Source organism: Solanum stenotomum, chromosome 1 (assembly GCF_019186545.1).
Source record: "Solanum stenotomum isolate F172 chromosome 1, ASM1918654v1, whole genome shotgun sequence".
NCBI classification, from domain to species: domain Eukaryota; kingdom Viridiplantae; phylum Streptophyta; class Magnoliopsida; order Solanales; family Solanaceae; genus Solanum; species Solanum stenotomum.
This window is the reverse complement of record NC_064282.1, coordinates 2,638,328-2,662,503: the sequence shown is the minus strand read 5'-3', so window position 1 is coordinate 2,662,503 and position 24,176 is coordinate 2,638,328. Positions and strand designations below refer to the sequence as shown.

Sequence of the window (24,176 nt, the reverse complement as noted above, 5' to 3'; positions counted from 1 at the left end):
AGTTGTTTCAAAATGAATAGACATGAAAAAAAAATATAAGTTAAATAGCGATATCCAAATGAAATACCTTGTGAAATAAAACAGAGATTTTTTATTAGATGAAGTTTGGATCCTATATTTTGCACGATATTATTCTTTGTTGGTGAGGCTTTGACTAGTCACTTAGAAAGCAATACTACCTTTATAGTGGACTACTTTTATGAAAAGGGGCCGGGAGCCTTTTGTTGCATTAAAAGAAGTAAATTAGCTGGTAACCTTTTTTATTTCAACAAAGTCACATTTTAGACTTTGGAATATACACTATGCTAAAGAAGTACCAAAGTTTTTTCTTTAATGCATTTGCCCAATTATTACCAAATGACAAAAGGAAATTGTATAACGTATTTAATGTATGTACTAGCTTTAAAATTGACATTATAAGAAGCAGTACTATCACTTAACATATATATCCGACAGGAAAGGACTGATTTTATAAATTGAAAGGTCCTCCTAGCTTACACATGAACATGTTCCCAATTTTATTTCAAATGAGAACTAACGTGGACAAGCTACTTCTTTAATTTGAGCTACATTCAAAAAACCAATATAATGGTTGTTAATCATGATATAAAGATACAATGCTAATGTGCTAACTAAAATTAGAGATGTAATTTAGTTCAACTAATTAGCTAAGTAATGTCATGATTCAAAATCATGACACGTATTGTCTGCTTTAATCCAATATGTCTCATGTATGATTCGCCTAAAGTATCATATGCACACTTCTTAATTAAAAACTTATTATCCTAGAAGTTTGTCAATCCTTCTCTGACTTGTCATCTATCATAGCCGTCACAATACCTCACAAGTACTTCGCATTTCTTATAAATAAAATTTTGTATATTTATGTCTCTGTCGTTTTATAATGTTTTCTCCTTCACCGTTCTTTTAAATCATTTAATTATAACACCGTAAAAATAAGATCATATCACCCAAATCCAATCACGGGGGGAAACAAATCTTATCAGTACGTAGTTGTGGGGGAAAAGGAATGGATATATTAAAAAAGTAAGTTGGTGGGCTTTATCCTTCAAGGAGATGCACTAACAAGAGATCACCTCAAAAGGGCTGAAAGGTGAAGGGTCAAAGCAATTGCAAAAAGAATGTGAGAAATTGAAATGACTAGTCTAGTAATATTCATTTGTCAACAATTTATGTTGTAATTATATATAATAAAAAAAGTGTGACGAGATGAATATGATTCGTTATAGATTAACCTTTATTTGAGGTCATGAATTTAAATCTTAAAACTAAGAAAACTTTTGATAGTTAAAAAAATACTTTTTTTATGTACTAATTCTACGTGACGCGACGTGAATTCAGATTAATCTAACATCGTAATAGAATAGAATGTTGTTAGTTGTGGGACGACCGATAAGTATATATTGTGTCACAGCTAGTAAGATGCATGGGACAATGTGCATTTTGGATGATTACTTAACAGTGAATTGAAAGAAGAAAAGACGACATTCTTTCTAAAAGTTGTAAAGTGATGATGAACAAATATTGATAGAGAAAAGACAAACATGCATTCTTTGGTTTAAAGGGTGAATACTTTCTTGGTGCACACATCGATGGCCAACGCCCACGTGTGACTCATTGCCTCACCTTACAACAATCACTTCTTTTTTGACTTTTCACCCGGTGTCAAGAGTCCACATTGAAGCTCAAACTAAATTTGGATCGCGTTCAGCAGGGTCCATTCGGGGGTGACACTCCCAACAGGATTGTCTCCATACCCAAGGCTCAAACCTAAAACCTCTAATTAAGGATGAAACACTTCTATCGATACACCACAATCCATGTTGGTACGACAATCACTTTCTTTCCTATGGTTTTGTGGCTTTAGTCGAGGCTCGAATTAATGGGGTAACAATGTCATTAATTTAGCTTGACATATTTTTATGTGGGGTTAACTCCTAGCTATAGCTAATATGCAAATTCAGAATTTTTTCTTTCTCAGAGATTTTTCGATTGAATTCGTTATATTCTAAAGTTATAAGTTCATATTTATTACAGTATTTTTATAATTATTTACACTTAAAATTTTCCTCATGTTTATTTTTGGAAAAATTATACATAATTGCAAACTATTAATTTAAATTAAATGGTACAATCACACTTTGATTTAATTGTGTCCTGTAGCAAACTGTTTGCCAGCGCCTCTCTCCCTCAAACTCTCGCTCACTCTCTCTGTGCTCGCCTCTCTCGCTCTATACAACAGAATTGTATAAAATGCGTTTCTGTTTGTATAAAGAGAGAGAAAATTGTATATACACATGCAAATACATATATATTCATCCTATACACTTATAATTATACAATAAAAATATTCTCCTGCCCAGTTCTCTTTTGTCTTTCTCTCTTTCTCGTTTTATACAACAGAATTGTATAAATTGTGTTTCTGTTTGTATAAAGCGCGAGAAAATTGTATATACACATGCAAATACATATATATTCGTCCTACACACTTATAATTATACAATTAAAATATTCCCTTGCCCAGTTTTATGTTTGTATAAAGCGAAAGAGAGAGCGATTTTTGATATACAAATATTTTTGTCAACGATTTATACAAACGAGAGGCTAACAACAATTTATACAAATGGTCTGCCAGTGAAATTATACAAATCTGAAGAGGAGCCAACGAATTGCTTCTTTTTGTATATATGTATAGCGAAATAGACAGCTTTCAATTGTATATATATAGCGAATTATACATATATATGTTTGTTATGGAGCGCAATTATGCAAACTTTGTTATAGCATACAAATATGATTTTTTTGTTTGCTATATGTGAAAGTTGCTCTTTATTTTTTAACTACATCCGCTCCTCAGCTATTCCCTGGTTCATATCTAATTACTTTAACAATAATTATATTCAAATAATTAATATAAATTTTGAATTTTAAAAATAAGATAGCCAACTCTTGCATTACGTGTGAATTCTCTTCTTTTCCACTCAATTGATCAATCAATTCCAAACTAATTATGATTAGCGATAAGTCACGTTTCAATCTAATACAAGTAAATAATTTGTCTCTTTAAGGCAAATTGAAGGAATATTACCTTTCACTATTTCAATTATATATACAACTTGAACTAATATCATAGCAAGATGATACATAAACTGACTTAATCCTAATTAAGAGTATTTATTTGAAATGTCCGTTATTCTATCAAATGTCTAGAACAAAAAATCAAGTAACTTAATTCATATATTCGTCTAAAATGTAAGCTAATGATCCTAGCAGAAAACCTAGGTCATGGCAATGTAGTTTAGTGATTAATAAAATAGGAGAAAATCACGAGATATATTATTATTAGAGTTATTCTTATTTTTTTCATTTCATATAAAATAATTTGATATTTAATCGAGATATATAAGCTGATTCCAATCATATGTAGCTCCATAAGAATCATAAATAGAAACACATGAAATATTAGCAGAAATAGAGATTTTATCATTATAAAAATGGAAATAAATAAACCGTAGATCTTGGTAAGCCAAGTGCTAACAATTTTCAAAGGAAATGACAGACATGCTCACAGACCAATTAATAAAAACATAAGTATATAGATAATAGAGCTTCATTAATGATCATCTCATATGCCGCCACACTTACCGCTGATTCGATTAACTGCCAACACAATTAGGATGAGTATCACAAGTTAAGGTTAATTTTTGTTAGTCCACTTTATATTTTTCACATTTTTTTGAAAAAAAATTAATAAAGTTTTTACCAAGTCATTCATATTAATTGATGTATAGTCATTAGTTTCAGGTCTTGAAATATTATTAATATTGAAGATTAAAAAAAAAATTATTGATATATTAAAAATAAAAAATTATTTTGTAAAACGGCACATGTAACTTCCTTAATTTTCTGAAACCGTATCAAATATCTCCTACATTTTCTCTAGTCTTTCTTTGACTTACTATTTCATTATATTCTTCTTTTATCTCTCTGTCATTAATTATCATCTTTTTGTTATGTTTTTTTCAGGGTTAGGATCCCCTCCATTAGCATTTTTCAGTAGTTCTTTTTTGTTTTCAGGTAATGAACTACTTTGCTTTTTTCTTTGCTCTAGAATTTTTTTTAACCTATGTTTCTTCATTCCGTGTAAAATAATCTGAGAAATTTTATATATACTATATACATAGTCATGTAATATTTCTTAATGTTAAAAGTTTATGTCAATAATGTTATCAAAGAACTTAGCATCTTTCAAGAACCCGACTTTTCCTTCTTTGTTTTACTAAGAATTTAGATCTTTTGATAATTTACAAAATAATTAATTAAAAAAAAATCCTGTGTTAAATCGATACGATCAAGTAAAATAAAACGGAAGGAGTACTTAACTTTATTGAGTAATCAATATGATGTGTTGAATTTATTAACAACAATTGGACTATGGGAAATTGGGGACATGAATAGTAATATTAAAGAGAAGGAATCTGGGGTTAGATAAAGAAAGATGTTCAATCTGTACCAAATTTATTTATTTCTATTTTTCTCGAAACTATAACTGATAAATAATATATTTCTTATTTTGTTTCGTTGATACCATAGTCGTTTAGATAAAGATAAGAAAACAAAACCATATTTTCTTTTAATAATAATGCATAGATAAATGTACACTTTGTGCTGTATTTGTAGTTGTGTGAATCTAGAAAAGAACGTTCTAAAGACTTATTGGAAATCTTACCAAAACATATTGCATGTGCCCCTTAAAATTTTAAAACAAAATTTCAGCGGCGATTTAAGTACATGTCGCATAAAATATTTGTAACAAAAATTATATATTATTAGTGAGCTAATTGTATAAATATAATTTACGGTGTGTGGTAATTAAAGTACCTATATGTAGAGAATAACAGGCAGCAATATAAATTTATATTGTTCACAATTTCAGCATCGAGGAGTTATATATCCTCATTGAGAATCAGCCTCCTCATTCTCGAGTCTATCATAAGATTGGTTTTGCCCTGATTTTCTTATCATAATTTAAGATTTATTTTTTCTTAAAAAAAAACAAAATATTACTATAAATGTTTTTACTTTACTTGAAAGGAAAATATAATATTATTTTATATTTGGTTTATTCTCTCCTTTTAGGGCTCCTTTTCTAGTAGAAAAGGTTTTAGGACTCTATAAATATAGGTTTGTTTCTTCTAACACAAGAATAATAACATCCACAATGTAGTCGTTTAAGAGTCTTGTTTATGGGGAGATTTATTCTCTCTAAAGTTTCAATGTTTTTCTTTATATTAGTTTTGATATAATAATATTTTGATTTTTTAGTATAAGTTTTTGTTATCTGATTTATCAACTATATGATTTGCAAATTGTAAGTTTCCGCATGACGCCCTAATCACCTTCAAAACCCAACATCTTGATCAGATGTATATATATATATATATATATATATATATTCACTTTTCGTTGCTGCACAGATTGAAAACCACAAAAAAAAATGATGAATGGATCGAAGTGAGAATTCGAGCTTTCCAATCAGCTTATCACCGAAGATGATATAGAAAAATATGTATGTGTGTTTTTGTTAATTTTATGGGAAAAGGGCTTTACTTATTTTAAGCCAAGTGCTAATAATTTCAACATGCTCACAGACCAATTATTATATTAATAGATAAGAGCTTCATTAATGATCATCTCATATATAACGCCACACTTAAAAGTTTATTTCACTTTTTTTAAAAAGATAGTTTTTAAGTTACTCTCTTCTACCTACCACTTTTAATTTTTTGAATGTTAATTTTACTAATTTTTAAAATTAAATTAATTGATATTTAAAATAAAAAGAAATAGATATTCAAAAATTATACTAAAAGTACAATAAATTACAATTTCTTACATATCAATATAATGAAAAAATATACTATCATAAAATGTTAGTCAAAGGTTTTTTACAAAAAGAACTATGACAATTAAAAGTAGACTGAGAAATAAAAAATAAAAAATCAAACAATAACTTTGATTTTTTAACTTTTTTAAAAGTTATTTTTAACTTTGTTAAACATTTTTAAAAACTAAAAATAACTTAAAAATAGAGTTAGACCAATTTTTAAGTCAATCCAAACATGCTCTAACGCCCAACACATTAGGATTAGTATTACAAGTTAAAAGGATGACCTCCTTAGCGGAAGAAAACCGCGCTAGGTTATACTCCTTCCATTCGCTTTTGTTAAATTTTTCACGTTTTTAAAAAAGAAATATAACTAATACGGGTTTTTATCACGTTATTCATCTTAATGTATAGTCATTAGTCTTAGATTTTGAAAAATTATTAATATTGAGGTTAAAATAGAAAAAGAATAATTACTTTTGTTAATACATTAAAAATAATTTTTATTTTTAAAACTGTGAATTTGTAAAATTAATAGATTATTTTATTTTCTGAAACGGTACCTATAATTCTTCCTTAATTTTCTGAAACTGAATCAAATATCTCCTACAATTTCTCTATAGAGATTAACTTCTTTTATCTCTCTTCCATTATTTATAATCTTTTTGTTACATTTTTTTTCAGGGTTAGCACTTTCCGTTTCCAGGTATTGAACTACTTTGCTTTTTCTTTGCTCTATAATTTGTTTTAACCTATATTTCTTTCTTTAGTGTAAGATAATATGAGAAATCTTGTATTATTTAATTTACATGTAATATCTCTTGACTCTTGATGTTAAAGTTAATGTCAATAATGTTATCAAAGAACTTAGCATCTTGTAAGAACCCAACTTTTCCTTTTTTTTTGTTCTAAGAATTTAGATCTCTTGATAACTTACAAAACAATTTTTAAAAGAGTGTATCAAATCAATACGATCAAATAAAATGAAACGGAGAGGGAGTAACCAATATGATGTGTTGAGTTTATTGACAACAATTGGACTATGGGAAATTGGGGACATGAATAGTAATATTAAAGAGAGAATCTGGGGTTAGATAAAGAAAGATGTTCAATCAGTAGAAAATTCATTTATTTTTCTCGAAACTATAACTGATAAATACTCCGTATATTTTTTATTTTGTTTCTTTGGATACCATATTTGTTTAGATGAAGATAAGAAAATAAAACCATATTTTCTTTTAATAAAAATAATGCATAGATAAATGTACACTTTGAGGACTTAGACGTTGAGAATAACAGGCAGCAACATAAATTTATATTGTCCACAATTTCAGCATATCGAGGAGTTAGGTTATTGTAGATAAGAATTATAGCAAATAGGACTCTTTTTTATATGCTATGCTATTAAATAGCCAAAAACATTATTATTATTATTATTATTATTATTTCGAGAAAAATCTAAAATAGTCTTTTATTTTTTAGTTAATATTTAAAGTTGTTCTTGAATTTCCATGCTAATAGTCCCTCATGTTTGTAATATTGGTGCATTTTTAACCTCCCTTAAACTTTTGCCTATTTTTTTTAAATTGATTTTATCCACAATTTATGTATGGAATACTTAATCGTCTTTTATGTATTTAATAGAAATAATAACTCGATGTGAGAGAAGGTGAGAAGAAGAAAATATTGTTCTAATTAGTATAAACACTATTGTAGCTAAAATCAAAAGGTTAATCACATTAATTTCACGTGCAATAGTACAAAAAATAATTTTCTTGCAACGTCATATGTCAAGATGTTCTTAGTTTAGAAGCAATAATATTTCTATTGAATAGAATAAGGTATTCTTCTTCTCACCTTCTTTATAAACATATATAAATATGGTTGAACATTCCATACATGAAATTGTGGACCAAATCAACATTAAAAAATAGGCAAAAAATTGAAGGAGGATCAAAAGTGCACCAATATTGCAAACATGAGGGACTGTTAGTGCTCCATGTGAAAATTCAAAGATGACTTTGAGTCTTAACCTAAAGATAACGGACTATTTTGGACTTTTTCTCTTATTATTCCTATATACACTAAAGTTCATGAATTTTGATGTTATTAATAATTATGTGCCCTTTAGGATACCTATGTGATTAGATGCATTGTTTCTATGTTACTTTGGTGCATGTTGTGCGAAAGCATTTAGTTGTATGATTCTAGAATTATCTATTTTCTTAGCATGTATACAAACCTTTTTTTGAAGCATTTCAATATAGTGAACTTTCCCCTTCCCCTTCCTCCTACATGTTGCAACATTGTTAGACTAATCTAAAACTCCACCTGTGTAAATTCGCTCATATTTCAGGTCCCAAACCAAGACAGAGGAAGAAGGTTGCACTAGGCTAGCAGCCAACATACCTACATTGTGTTGTTAAACTAGTTATAACTCACTGTGCAGGATACAAATTTCGAATCACAATACAAATTTGTATCTCCAGGGAAATTGCAGCACTTAGTTAGAAATCATGCTGGAGGTCTAGAAATATACATGAATCAATCTCATCAAATATGTAAAGAGGTATTAGGAGACATCTAAATACGAGAGAAAACAACACTGATGTAGAAATTTCACCAAATATATTTCCCATAATGGACTTGAAACCAAAAGTTCTAAGGGAGCATTGCCCGTTTAGAGTGCACAATGAGAGGAGCTCACAGGAGGGTGTTGGGAAGGGACAGTAAGAAAATACATAACTACCTAGCCCAAAGAAGCCAAATAAAGGCTATACATTTGAAATCTGGACCAAAACTAACGACTTTTTAAGGTAATTTTTGTCCTCTAACAGGGCATCTCAAAAAATTTGAAGAACGGAATAGGATGACGCAGTGAAATGCAATCACCTGTTAAACTATCATCTCAACTCTCTGAGAATAGCTGTCTTTTTTTTTCTTTTTTCTTTTTTTCTTTTTCAGAGCTGTACACTTGGTTCAAAATAACTAGCAACTCAATAAGGTCAATTCCTATCAACGAGCTCAGCAGGCAAGTTAAGATCGAAAAAGCTACCACCGGAATCCTTTCTTGTACGCTTCCTTGAGGAGCATCCACTCTCATCTGAAGTTCCACAACCTGATGGATGAACCAATTCTATGGAACCTCCTGCAAGATGTACAAGAAGCAGTACAATGTTCAAATACAACTCTTTTTTCTGGTTATAATGTACAACCTGCATTACCAAAACAAACAAAAAGAAATGAAAATAAAGGAAACAAACTTAGATAAACAGTCACCGTACATCCCAATCAAACCCTCCCCCCCTTAAAAACAGAGGGAAGACGTATCCTGCAAAAGAGAATAAGGGAGAAGAGGGAACGTAGGCAAGAACAGAAGCATTTCTAAAGAAAATAGGCATTTCACATAACTTGCATTGATTTGATTGTCTACAAAACTAGTAGTGTAATATTGAACTGAGTAAGATCTAATAGAATTCTTATATGGAAGGTAAAAACTGTTGTATGGTGATGGTGACTGTTAATGTTTGGAACCATAGTTCTTAAAGTGCTTTTTGGTAACAAACTGATGAAGATGCTTTATGGATATGGATAAGAAAGTAAATAGTTCTCGAATGTAAAACGCAAATTTGTTTATGAGATTTAACACTACAAGTTAGTACATGAGTTAATTTCATTGTGGACGACTGCAAGGATGAAATAAGAGGAAACGTTTTCAACACTGACAGTTCAGAATTATAATATTGAACTCATATGCTTGGTTGGGTGAAATTGCAACATAACCAGAAAACTTGTCTAGTACTTGATCAATCACAGGTCAACCAATTAAGTTACTAGAACAGTATATTATTTTTGCAAAATTGCAAATTACGACCTAGCTCTTGCCTGATGCTTAACAAATTCATCACATAAAATAATCAAAGACCATCATCAATAGTGCCAAGTTCTCTCATAGGTTTAGTTCCTGGAGATAGGGACCTTCTAGAGAATAGAAACGGTTTGGGACTTTGGGCAACAACCAATCACGACATCTCTCTCTCTCTCCTTTTTTTTAAAAAAAGTAAAATTTACGAATCATGGCATTTCTTTTAATTAAACATACTTCTCATATTAGCTTCAGCAATCTATAGCTTGAGACTAAGGCTACTTTTCCATTCTCCAACTCTCTGACCACTCCAACTAGCACCCACTACCTTAAACAGCAGCAACATAGAATGTTGCCCCTCTCTAAGATAACAACTAAAGAAAGGCAACCTGCTTCCCTTTGACACAGTTTGCCAGTCCACCAGCTCAACTGAATGATGATGATGCAAAGCATTATTGAATATTAGAAAGCATAAACTACTTAAAAGTAAAAACATTCCCAAACAACTAATAGCATGTCTAAAACACTTGAATTAAAGCATTCCCAAGCAAGTCAAATACCGTTCTATGGTGTGGGGTAACCTTTTTTGGGGGAATAAGTTTGATTAACTATGAGATGATGTAAAGTACTTCTATCACTTGCAAAAGCAATGAAAACTGTAAGGTAGACACAATAAACTACCACACCCCAGTAGGAAGAGATGACTGATCTACATAGGTACTCTGGCATGAGAGAGGATGGAAACTTCACCATTTGTCTGGTCATGGGCTTTTTGACATGTAATGTTGTTGTTTGCTTTGGTGTTCCAGCCTCCATTAAGCTCTGTTGCTCTCTCAATGCCCTTTGACTGGTACGGAGCTATATTGTGACTACTGAACTGTAGAGCTCCCAATAAATCAGTCTCAATGCATTCATACCTGAAAATCAGCATTAACATCAGTTTCTCACTAAAACTACCAATAACTCAGGACATCCAAATGTCTACTTACATTTTCTTACATAGTGTATCAGTTACCACAGAGAGATTCAAGACTTGCATCCTCATGTCCATAATCTCTGTCTCTTCAAAACCATCAAATGGATCCTCAAAAACTTTTGATAACTTTTCAACATTGGCCTCAAGCTGCTGTTGCTGGTCCTCAAATAAATGCTGTTTTATTTCCTTTTCCTCATTTGTCATTTCATCCTTAAATAAGTCATCACCAAACATATAAAATGCAAATGGGTATGAAAACGAGAGAGCCCGTCTTGATCTGAAAAGCCTATAAAGTCCATTTGTAACCCAACTAAAATCTCTCAATCTTGAATCCCTTGATTCCAAACTTGCTACCTTTTCTTTTATGGTCTCCCTCAGACGAGACTCCTGTGTAAAAGAATCCGTATGAGCTTTATAACGATTGTGATAATGCATGTAGCGATAGAGATCACGCTTAGCCCGTTCAGACTTCTTTTCCTGATCTTCTTTATAACGACCACAGCTGTGACCAGCGATACTTGACCAAGTATGATCTCGGCCAGTAGCTCCACCACATAGCCAACTACATCACAAAGAAAAATGTAACAAGATCAACCAACTAAACTGAGAAAGAAGAAATTCCCTTTAGTGCTGGCATAAGTAATGTCAAACAACACTCAAACTTATGAGAGAATGTAGAGAAGTTTTTTAGCGTTAGGAAACCCAAACTGTTGATTATTGGAACGAAATGGGTCAAACAACACTCAAACTTAAAAGAGTGAATATGCGCACCAGGCAAAAGAATTTGAACATCCAACTCAAAACTCTAAAGTTAAGGTGGAGTGAGTATAAAATCTTCATAAACCCCTTTGGAAGCCATTACACAGTCCATATATAGACAATGATATAGCTCAACACAGTTCAAGTAAGACAATATAAGCATTGCAAGTTTAGCCAATATAACAAAAATGAGGTTGAAGTGAGATTAGACAAGGTTGTACTGTTGTAGTGCCTAAAATGTATACAATTAAGGTACTTAGACTCCATTTTCGGGAATAATATCATGTTGAAATGAAGGATGCTAAGGGAGTACTATGTGATAAGAGAATACCTAGTGTAGAGAAAATCCTAGTAACAATTGTAAGACTAACAATGGAAATAGGTGTGCATATTGGCCACTAAATCAAGCCATACCCATAAGATAAATGTTATAGCAGTGCGAACAGACTAAGATATATGTGCAATCGTTCAAGACTAGACAACAATAGAAATCATCACGTATGACATAGTGCAAGTAGAAACATACGGATGAATGAGATAAGATTGTTGAGATGATTAAGTCATGTGTTACACAAACATCCAAATGCACAAGCTCATAGCACTGACACCATGATCATTGGAGATATTAATATAGGAACAAAATAAATTTAAACTTACATGGAGGAAAAGCTGTCTCAAAAGGCATATAATTTCCTCATGCAGACTTAGGAAAGCATAGAACACAATGTAAACTAAGTATATATACAGGAGATACCAACTGATTGAGACTAATGTTTAGTTATTGTTGGTATACTTACATGTACTGACATGAACCTTTTGGGTTTGGTTAGACGTTGTTAGTGTTGAAATAAGTGTGAGGTCTAGAATTTCTAGTTTAAGAAACCTTAATTAAATACTGGGATGTTGTACCATGGTCTTTTGGGAAAATAAAGAGAAGATTCAACGCGTGGGATGTTGCCCCTCAGCCCTAATGTGGGTGATTTGGAAAGAGAGGAATATGAGAGCATTTGAAGGGGTTGAGAAAGGCATCGTACACTTGCATCTTATTGATGCCTTCTAATGAAATCTCCTTACTTCATCAAAAAAAAAGATGGCATCATACACTTGAGGATCAGCTTCGTTTTGGTGTCCCCGCCACTAACGCGTCGTTGTCAATGTTGTGTGGTGCATCCACAACATTCCTACTTGCATAGATAAGTAGTTAACTTCCATAGAGAATCAAAATTAGGTTCCTACTTTTGGTATATTTCTGAAGTTCTTTTTCTCCCATCATCAACAAAATTAGTTACTTTATCCAAAAAAAAAAAAGGAACCTCAACTAAAGACAAGACAGTGAGCCCTAGAAATCCAAATTCTTCCAAGCAAAGATCAATACAACTCAAGTTAAACTAGATATAAGTTGACTTCAAACTAGATTAAAATTTTGGATCGCCTCCAGGCTTTAGTCTAGTGGTAAGAGTGCAGTGCAGCGCAGCGAGTGATGTATGAGTTAGGAGCACGTCACGGGTTCAAACCTTGCCACAGATAAAAGTATGGTATTTAAGTGGAGAAGGACAGAGGAGTGGAGCCATTGTCCGCTGAGTTTCGGTCTGTGCACCACTAATCCTCGGGGATATCTCAGTTATAACAGAAAGTATTGCATCAAATCCGACCCTGATCCTAAAATTCCAAAAGGAGTCTCAATCTTTAAGGTTTTTCCAGTTTTTAAAGTACTAGGGTAAAACAAAAAGTTGTGCCATCAAGCCATGATCTCTGCAAATGGAGCACCAACGGTGTTGACATATATCCAGATTGTTTGTTCATCAATAACATCAGAATAAGCTTTCAGTTAAGAGAAATCTAGGTACAAAATAGACATCCAGAATAAACTCACCAAAATGCTTGCCCACAAATGCAGCTAACTAAGTTGCAACCTCCATTCTTCTCGACCGGTTTATGACACTTTGGACAAGGCTTAGTGTGAACTGTAATCCAATTAACAGTCTCTGATTCATCTCGGCACTTCTTGGTCCAAAGTTCCCACATCCAGCAAGAACAAGGCGAATGTGCTTCTGATAAGCAACTGAAACAGAACTGTAAACCACATGAACATTCTACTTCACAGAACTCATCGGTCTCTACCCGTATAGCATTCCCACAATGAGGGATACTTGGACACCATTTCACCATTTTATTGTCCTCAATGTATGATTCAAGGAGAAACCGATCAAATTTCTCTGCCAAATCAGGATGCCTTTTACTAACTAGCTTTCTAATAACAGCTTCATCGCAGATAGCAAAGCATTTATGAGCCATGCACCTTATTCTCTTACTCTGCCCCTCCTTTATTTTCACAATAAAATGCTCTGTCCAACCTAAATAAACAAAATAAGAATTAGTCTATCTCCAGCACAAAAATGAAAATAAGTAGCAGAAAAGATTGCAATATGATTAGCATGTAACAAAAAAGAGAACACTGGAACTACTTTAGTTAGACAGGTCTTAAAGAAACCAAATGTAGAAACCATTTGAAAATAAAAAGAGCACACCTTTTGATATAGAAGCAAAAACCTTATAAATCTTAAAAACAACAACATACCCAGTGTAGTCTCACAAAGTGGGGTCTGGGCGGGTAGAGTGTACGTGGACATTACCCCCACCTCAGAGGTAAAGAGGTTGTTTCCCATAGACCCTCTGCTCATAAATCTTAAAAACAGTCGCAACAAAATTGTATTTTATGCTACTTACTAATTAGAACCAGAAGGCCAAAAATTCAAGATTAACAAGTTTATAAGAAGTAGAATGAAGTCTGGTGGAATCAATAAATAGGTGGTTCTACTCAAAGAATTAGTTCTCACAGTCATTGCAGAAGCAGTGGCCACAGTCCATTTTCGTGACCTCACTCCCCGCTACCTCTTCCATGCATATGCCGCACATCATAGTCGAAGAAGACACAGACGAGTCAACATCAACTTCTTCAAGAATAGTTACCCCTGCTTCAGCAAATAAGCAAGTTTTTCCCTTCTCAACAAGAATCGCAAACAACCTCTCAACATCCCAACGGTAGTGAATGAGCAAGGTTCTTGCATGGTGTTCTCTTAGTGAGAGCAAGTCCATCACTCTCCGCAAATCTTCTCTCTAGCACAATCATGAAACATCTGAGATATTAAGACGAACAATACAATACAAACTTCAAGCGTCAAGAAAAACTTTTCAAGACTTCTTACCTGTGCCACCAAGAGAGACTCCCTTGTGATTACCTGTAAAACAAAGTGTAAATTTTCAAACAAAACCTATAATGTGAGGGCCAAAGAATATAAAAAAAGGGAGCCAACAACAATGGCGAAGCATTCAATTGAAATCCACAGAAAACCCACCTTAATTGAAGGTGGTATTTTCAAAGACACTTTCTTTACTACAGTTTAGACAAAGAAATTTGCAAAAAAAAAAAAAAACTTAAAACCTATAAATAAAAAAGCCTGGTAAATACCCTAAACTTCAATCAATTAACTATGCCCTAATCCCAAACTAGCAAGATAATTACACAAATACTTACTGACCTAAAATCCTAAATGTTTGAAATTACAAATTACTACTCCTACCACATACATGATCATCAAAATTATAGGTTCAACACAAAACACGAAACAATTAAACTAAAAAATCAGTCATAAAGAAAAATTCTAGGGATTCTAAAGCACCTTGCAGGAATTTCCTGTGGAAGAGCCCCATTGAGAATCAGCCTCCTCATTCTCGAGTCCGTCGTAAGATTCTTGATCAGACGAATATATATCTTCGTCGCTGCTCCCGTAATCCTCCATTCACTTGCTGCCGCTGCACAGATTAAAACCCCCCCAAAAAAAATGTATGAATCAAAAAACAGATGGATCGAAGAGAGAATTCGAGCTTTCCAATCAGCTTATCACCGAAGATGATAAAGAAAAACGGAGATTCCTTGAGTAAAGTTGTCGTTTTTCCGGCGAGGTATATCTCCGGCCGGCGAGAGGATATAGAGAAAAATATGTATGTTTCTGTGATTTTTTTTAATTTATGGGAAAAGGGCTTTACTTATTTTTAGCTTCTCCTGAGCTGAGGCTGGGAATCCAAGTTAGAGTTGGAGTTGGGACAGTCATACGACGTCGTTGGAGAGGCTTACAAAGGAAGAATTTAACAGAACGACGCGTTTTGATGTGGAGAAGATTGTCAGTATCCTCCTTTGTTTAGTTAACGGTGACTTTGTTAAATTGGATTTTATAGTTTACAGTAGTAATTAAATAACAAAACTATTATTTTATATTTATTTTTGGTAAAAAATTTAACTTTGAGATCAGTAATTTTAGAATTGTTTTTATATTATAAATTGTGGTAATCACTTTTTCATTTATAAAAATGGTCAGAAACAGTCTGTTGTCCGTTAACATATCTGCATCTAACTAGGTTATTTCAAAGAATTACAACGATTTGATTATAATTTAATTATAATTTCATAATAAAATATGAGATTATTTTATATTTACTTTTAGTAAAAATATTAACTATAAAATTAGCAATTTTAGAATTGTTTTATGTTATAATTGTGATAACTATTAGATGCGACCAGATGCAGACAACTGTCTGTCGATATACCTACATCTGGCGAGGTTATTTCAAAGTGTAAGCGGTGATTCATAATAAAATATGGGATTAGTTCATATTTACTTTTAGTAGAAACATAACAATTTGAGAATTGTTCTATCTTATAATTATGGTAGTTACTTTAGTATTAGAAGCGACTAGACGCAGACAGTTGTCTGTCGATATACCTACATCTGGCGAGGTTATTTCAATGTCTTAGCGGTGATTTTGTTACAATTGAATTAGAATCTCATAATAAAATATGGGATTATTTCATATTTACTTTTAGTGGAAACATAACAATTTTAGAATTGTTTTATATTATAATTGTGGTAATTACTTTAGTATCAAAAGCGTCCAGAAGTAACTAGTCGCAGACAGCTGTTTGTATTTGGCGAGGTTATTTCAAAGTCTTAGCGGTGGTTTGGTTACAATTGGATTTTATAGTTTATAGTAGCAGTTAAAAAAATAAAAAATAAAAAGCTATTATCTTATATTTATTTTTGGTAAAAATATTAACTATAAAATTAGCAATTTTAGAATTGTTTTATGTAATAATTGTGGTAATTACTTTAGTATTAGAAGTGTTCAGACTCAGACAGTTGTCTGTCGATATACCTACATCTAACAAGGTTATTTCAAAGTCTTAGCGATGGTTTGGTTACAATTGAATTATAATTTCATAATAAAACGTGGGATTATTTCATCTTTACTTTTAGTGGAAACGTAACAATTTTAGAATTGTTTTATATTATTATTGTGGTAATTACTTTAGTATTAGAAGCATCCAGAAGCGACTAGACGCAGACAACTGTCTGTCGATATACCTACATCTGGCGAGGTTATTTCAAAGTCTTAGCGGTGGTTTGGTTACAATTGAATTATAATCTCATAATGAAACGTGGGATTATTTCATATTTACTTTTAGTGGAATTATAACAATTTTAGATTTGTTTATATTATAATTGTGGTGATTGCTTTAGTATTAGAAGTGTCCAGACACAGAGTTGTTTGTCGATATGCCTGCATGTGACAATGTTATTTCAAAGCCTTAGTGGTGGTTTGTCTACAATTGAATTATAATTTCATAAAAAAATATGAGATTATTTCATATTTAGTTTTAGTAGAAATATTAACTTTAAGATTAGCAATTTTAGAATTGTTTTATACAATTAGCAACTTAAAATATTTTAAAGACATACAAAAAGTTTGGGTGACTTTTGAAATTCCATCACTGTCATATAAGTTGGGATTTAGGAAGTAGCATATATTATTTAAAATGATGAAGTACTATAAATCACAATAATTAACAACATATAAATTTTAAAGACCATATAAAAATTTTAATTGATCTATGATGATGATGATGAGAGAATAAATTATATACGCAACATAGGAAAATTCTTGAAATAATATCAAAAAATGACTTCTCATTTAAAATGTGTCACAAAATCAACAATGACAAATCAAATACGTAAAGCATTATGAGAGTACAAATGATATCATTCCATATGAACTGAAAAATATTTACAGTTGTGGCAATATTGGATTGTTGGATGCAACAAGAAAAGTTAGAGATGGATTTCAACTAAATTTAAATTTTAACAAAAAACAAAACACAATACAATCATATTTCACTAAATTGTTTAATATATATTTGTACTTTCAAAAAATTATTAAATTATAATATTAATGGGAACACATATATATATTATATAGGAGTCTTTTGAAAATATATTATCTTATTGAAATGAGTGATTCTTTTTATTGACCTAAGTCAGAACCAGAAAAAATATTATCTTAGAAAGATTATTAATTTATCAAGTATTAATTCAATAAAGTTTTACTGTATTTGCAAATCATGTGACCACTGTTAGACTAGAAGTTTTGTAGCCTCTAATGACTTGAAGGAATGAAATCGAGAAATAATTTAACTAGCAATTAGAACTAAGAAATTGAAGAACAAAAACTATCCAATTTTTAATGTCCATTCCATGGCCAAGAATATAAGCAAAGGAACATAACACAAACCTGTAATTTTGTGTTGAATAATAGGTAAAGAGGATAATACAACTTGAGTAGGACTGATAATCTTATCCTTAATACTTCAAGAACGACTTTTGCACCTCACTATATTTTATGCAACAACTTGCTATATTAAAACTTGTTACGATATCCCAAAAGAAAATTTAAGCTGAGTAACATAGTATAATTAATTTCAACTATATTTTTTTGAAAAGAAATTTATCTACTTCCCATAGCTAATTTCTTATAGAAAGAAAAAGAACAATAGCTGCAGGTTTCCCATGATGATTGTTCATGCCTTATGGGTCTACATCCATCCCTAACTAGTATTCACTTCCCGTCATTCTCCTGAATGGACGAGAAAGAGCGTATTCCTCCAAGTTCCAGCCCCAGTCAAATTGCTCTTCATGAGATGGCAATAAACAAGAAGCTGGAGTAGCTCAGTTGGTTAGAGCGTCTGGCTGTTAACCACAAGGTCGAAGGTTGGTTCAACCCCTTTTTTTTTGTCCCAGAATGTACAGCCAAATTGTTAAAAATGAAATTAACTAATGTCATAGTGATGGAAAAATTACATCTTTTTTTTGTAAAATCTCAGTCCTAAAACAAAAGACAAAGCAATGGGTAGCGAGTCGCAATTTACATTTCACTTCTAGCTTTCCATCTCATCAATGTTGGTTCTGAATAAAAAGTCCTCACCCTCTAATTCGTCATGGTATAGAGATATTGATGGCATATGAGTTTTCTCCCTGCACTCCTCGCTCTCTGATGATCTTTGTCCCTGTATTAGTTTAGTACTTCAATTCAGTATCTGACTTTAAAACCCGTATTTTCTTTAGGTAAGCCAACATCATGTGGAGCGAGACAACTTTTCTGGACCTACAACTTACCTTTTTCAAGACGTAGAAGAAATAGTGGAATGTTTCTCCGAAAGTGTTCCACTCAATAGACCAGGTAAACTCAGGATCACTAAAGAACCGGCGCCTGAAGTGTGGCTGGCCAACAAAAGCAAAATGAAGCAATTTAGAGGCGTTTAGCAACAGAATGAAAAAAAAACAGGCTTTGAGTAAGGGAATTGATAGAAAAGAGATAAGGTGTTGGTTATGTCCTGCTGCTCTTACTATTTACAAATAAAAACTAAAAAATAAAGCAGAAAAAGCTCTTAATACCTGGCCAAATGTGATAGATATAAATATGCCCTCAGGTTTCAGAACTCTGTGAATTTCATGAAGCATTTTCATCACCTTCTCCACTGTTGCAGGGTGTGGATTCCAGGGGTCACCACTGTCCACGAACAACACATCCTTCAATTTCAAACAATATAAATGAAGTTCAAAAACTTACATATAATTAACTGATCATTTGAAAAGGAAAAATGATTGGCAGTCTGCTGCACTAGGTAGTACATGCAAAATAAAACTTCTAATAATACCATTGTTCCTTTCTCTATAACCACATCAAAACATCCATCTTCAAAAGGCAGGTCTAGCATATCAGCTTCCAGCACTTTTATTTCTGTTGACATTGATAACATAAAACATCAACAGTGGAGCATCTCAACACCCTTAATTTGTCAGACATATTCACTTTAGTTATGTGTTAACCTTCTTTTATCCAATACAATTGAACTTTTTTACTTGGAATCACCAAATGCGAATACTCTTATTTAAGTTTTTGTAGCCAGAAAATTTCTTAAACTCCGGATGGGATGATAATAAACAAATATTCTTATAAAACACAACTCTCTGTCATCTAATCTTAGTTTCAGAAAAATGTTGGCAAAGCTACCATAGAAATTCCTCGTCAAAACCTGTTTTTGACTTTGCACAGAGCATTTCATAAGCATGAAAATTGTGAAGACACTATCTCAACCAGAAAAAGAACTATTATACAGAATGTTCAGGCAGCTTAGAGTCGAGGGTTGGACAAGCTTGTGTATAATGCAGCAATGCACATATGAGTTACCATCAACTTTCAAAAGTTACCTGATTCTTAGCATCTTCTTGCTCCTTTTTCTCTCTTAGAAGATATTATATTTACTTGAGAACTCCTCCTAACTTCCATATGCCATCATTGTTTAAGTTTATCTTTTTTTCTTTTAGGCGTTAATGAACAATTTATCTAGAGTGGGCAAGCAATGAGAACCTAGGTTCAAACCTGAGACCTCAATCTTCATACAAAGGATCATCCATCACACTCCACTTAAGCTAACGAAAAATGTTTTAATTTTACAGTTCAATTGGTCAAAATAAACAATTTCCACAAAACCTTCTAAGAACAGTTGGAGAAAAGTTAGTCTATGGTGAGCCAGTTGTTGTTTGTGAACGAAATGCAGATTTAACATTAGGTTATGAGATTTCAGGGGATAAGAAGGATGGTGAACACATTGTTCAGATAGGAAGTGTTGATGAGTGTGGAAGCACTGAGCATATAGATGTGATTAAGGTTGTAGATACGCTTAAGCAGAATCTTCAGGTGGGTGATGGAGATTGTGTTGATATGGTAAATTAGTTAAAAACAAGAGAATGTGATAGGATTAAGCCGAAGAGGCGTATGGTTTCCTCACTTCGTGATTTTCCAAAGGATCTTAAGAGTTATGAAGTAGTTGACAAGAAATACCAAGAGCATTGCGTGGGGAAATCTGGTGATGTAGAAACAAATGATGAATGTCACGAACATTTGAAGGTTGATTTTATGTCTCAAGGAGGTTTAGCTGATCCTGTGGTAGGTGCATTCTCGAGTGGAGAAGAATTTGAGAAACAAGAGCCTGTGGTGACCGTCAAACTAGTGGCAGTATTACAATCTGATGTAGATTTGGAGTTCCATGATGAGGCTATCAAGGATAAAGAAGCCATTGGCGAGTTTGAATGTGGGCAGCATGATAATAACAGTTTTCCAATGGTTGAAAATGCTCCAATTGTAGAGAATGCATTAGAAGATGCGGAAAATCCTCATTTGCTAAACAAGCTATGTTTGTTGGTGTACCCTTGTCAGTTTCCAAAAAGACGTAAAGTGTCTGCAGTTCGTGATTTTCCGGATGCATTTAAGATCTTGAAAGCACATAACAAGGCATCAGAGAAAACCTGAAACACAGAGAAGCTAACAAATTGGCCGGGGCAAACGAAACAACGTGTGATTCCCAAGATGATGTAGAACACATTGAAACTGAGATTGAGTCTCAAGAAAGCTCAGCTCCTACTGAGAAGGGCTTATCTCGCACTTTGAGGACATTACTCACTCCTAAGGAAGACACTCTAAATTTTGGTGCAAATACTGTTCACAAACTGACAAGTGTAGTGCATGATGGTACTGGTGCAGATAAAGAAGAACTGTCAAATTGTGGAGCTAATTCTACACCGTTAAGCACACAGAGTGGTTCAGAAGTTACGAACTCTAACAAGCGGATTGAAGGAAAGGAAATGGGAGTAAAATGCGTAAACAAAACTATTGTAGAGGATTCAATGGCTACACCAAGATGTCCCAGCATGCCAACCCAACATTACCAATCAGACACTAAAACTAATCAAAGCAAAGGCAAAGGCAAAGTTCTAAAGAGAAAACAGAATAAAGGATCAGCGCCAATAACTGTTACTTTGGCATTGATGGCTCCTACTAGAGTAAACGCTACAACAACTAATGTGTAATCTTGGCACAGTTTTCTGATGGAGCGGAAGAGGTAAAAAAGCTAAAGGGAATTCATCAGTATCTTCATATGACATTCTTTGGCAATGAATAAAACGTATGCCCATCAACAAATAAAAAAAATAAAATTGGTCAAAATAGAATAAAACCAAAGGAAAGTCCAAAGATCATTAGACCCTGATCAACTCATAAAGAAAATAGACTATCAGTTTGAGTAACGAAAATAAAGCAGAAAGGTAATGATCCTCTCCTTTCTTTCTCCTTCCTATTGGTAAGATGGAACTACATTACTAGTTGGTAACCTCCTCTGTTTGCCTTAACGTTAAGAGGAAAGTAGTTAATCATGTCTGGCCCTCTGTATATAAAAATATTCACATGTCAAATAGAATCATATTCTAAGGCAATCAAACAACAAAAAGACTAACCAATTTGTTCTATAACAGCCAAACATAAGCTAAAGCAACCAATCAAATAGCATAAATTTGAACAAGTAGAAATTCTCTCATACCTTTGTATCCCTTGTTTATCAATCTTTGTTTCATCTTCTCCACTGCAATGGGAGACAAATCAATGCAGGTCAATTCAGTAATGCCATCTCTATATAATTCTTCACACAACTGAGAATTTCCACATCCTAGCTCCAAAACCTGTCACCTCAGCTAAAACTAAGTTCCACTTTTACAATAAATACTCCCTTATTCTCAACATCAATAATTAGTAGATTGAATTAGACAGACAGAGAGAAACTTACAGAAGATTGAGGTTTAATGTGTTGAAGAACAATGTGACGGAAATGGGAATAATCTTTGAACCATTCGTAGTGTTCCTCTTGAGCGAACCTCTTATCCCTGAGCATGTGAAAGGGAGATTAAAAGGAGAGAGCAAATTGGACTAAAGAACGAACATAATGCAACTTACTTACCAGTAGTTCCGATCAAGATACGCCAAAGCTGTAGAAGGAAGGACGTCGGGTTTTTCCGGCTCCGGCCGGTCCATGACGATGAAAATGGGAGCGCTTCCTTGATGAAAACCCTAAACCTTAATTCTCTAATTATTCATTTTTATTTTTTGGACAATCTGAAAGATTTATTTCCAACTTCTTAATCATATTATCCTTCCCTCTCATTATATATATTGAAAATATGCGGAACTGTAAGGATTTGCAGATTTTTAAAAAGGTTTTCAACTATACGAAATTGAACAAAAATATTTTAGGTTCTTATAATTGTGTTCAAAAATATTTATATGGTTTATGTCAAAGTATCTTTTTCACTTTAAAAATAAAATTATTATTTAAAATTTCATATAATCAAACACTCATTTATATAGCTTTTCATCACGTGAATAAAAAATTGTAGTAAAACCTCACTAAATTAATATATGTGGAATTATGAAATGTTATTATTTTATAAAGGTATTATTTATTTGATAAATTAATATTTATTAATTTAAAAAGTGTTTTGAGATTCAACCTTATGATATTGGAATAATAAGAGTTTTCAAGATGCATTACCGCAACATATTTTATTATAGAACATTAGAAGGCTATGAAGTGGGACAAACGGATCAAGTAAAGATTAATGTTTTGGATGCTATTAATTTTGCAATCCTGATTTGGACAACAAACGTTCAACAAGAAACAATGTCAAATTGTTTTCAACACTGCAAAATTCGTTGGGGGATCGAAATCTCAAGGGATTTGAAACGTCATTTAAGAACTTGAGGTCATGATTAATGATCTTAGTTATCGCAATAATAGACGTCAATAACATGTTAGATGACCCAGATGAAAATGATACATGTTCAGAAGTCTAAAGCTTAGAAGAAATTGAGGATATCATCGGAAAAAACAATGTTGATGATGATATAATACCTTTGTAACATGTGATGCGTAAGGACACACTTATAACATCTAAACATCTAAAACTCTTCACAATTTTATAGTGCAGTTTGAAAAGACAATACCAGAACTTTTGGATGCGATAACAAAAGTTAAAGCTGAACTTCAACTAGAATTAAACTTTAACAAAAAAACAAAATACTATAGAATCATATTTTAATAAATTGTCTTAGATATATTTGTACTTTTAAAAGAAATATTAATTTATAGTATTAATAAGATGGTATATTTTATATAGGAATCTCTTGAAAATATATTATCTTATCGAAATATGTGATTTTTTCATTGATCCTAATCGGGACAGGAGAAAAATACTATCTTAGAAAAAATATTAATTTAGTAAGATTTTACTGTAGATCGAATAGGAAGGACAAAAAGTATGTAAACACGTGGCATCCATTGATTTCTTATTGAATGAGCAACGGCTTAGATCTCTCCGACAAGTTTGGATGTCACCACCGTGGATCTTGTCCCTACTTGAGTCCACAATAAGACTTGTACAACCATCCAT

At 32.4% G+C, this 24,176-nt stretch overlaps 3 protein-coding genes across 6 annotated transcripts in view; 1 reads left to right on the top strand and 2 right to left on the bottom strand.

The window, feature by feature from the left end:
• The window catches only part of LOC125871945 (tyrosine--tRNA ligase 1, cytoplasmic-like), a 167,120-nt gene that overhangs the window by 87,817 nt on the left and 55,127 nt on the right, over positions 1-24,176 (top strand). The window lies entirely within an intron of this gene.
• On the bottom strand, positions 8,520-15,532 carry LOC125871876 (probable E3 ubiquitin-protein ligase ARI2). 2 transcript variants are annotated; one of them, XM_049552578.1, is made up of 7 exons: positions 15,189-15,531; positions 14,715-14,747; positions 14,346-14,625; positions 13,382-13,862; positions 10,763-11,311; positions 10,524-10,690; positions 8,520-9,056 (listed from the first exon to the last, which is right to left on the bottom strand). In XM_049552578.1, exons 1-7 carry the CDS (start codon positions 15,306-15,308, stop codon positions 8,914-8,916), a joined length of 1,773 nt encoding a protein of 590 aa, XP_049408535.1. In that variant the 5' UTR covers positions 15,309-15,531; the 3' UTR covers positions 8,520-8,913. The 2 variants fall into 2 exon arrangements, with proteins under 2 accessions (XP_049408535.1, XP_049408543.1); XM_049552586.1 differs by having other exon boundaries at positions 8,979-9,123; positions 15,189-15,532.
• On the bottom strand, positions 18,711-22,902 carry LOC125872051 (uncharacterized). The gene is made up of 7 exons (XM_049552723.1): positions 22,688-22,902; positions 22,517-22,613; positions 22,274-22,412; positions 19,556-19,638; positions 19,293-19,427; positions 19,014-19,118; positions 18,711-18,904 (listed from the first exon to the last, which is right to left on the bottom strand). Exons 1-7 carry the CDS (start codon positions 22,759-22,761, stop codon positions 18,776-18,778), a joined length of 762 nt encoding a protein of 253 aa, XP_049408680.1. The 5' UTR covers positions 22,762-22,902; the 3' UTR covers positions 18,711-18,775.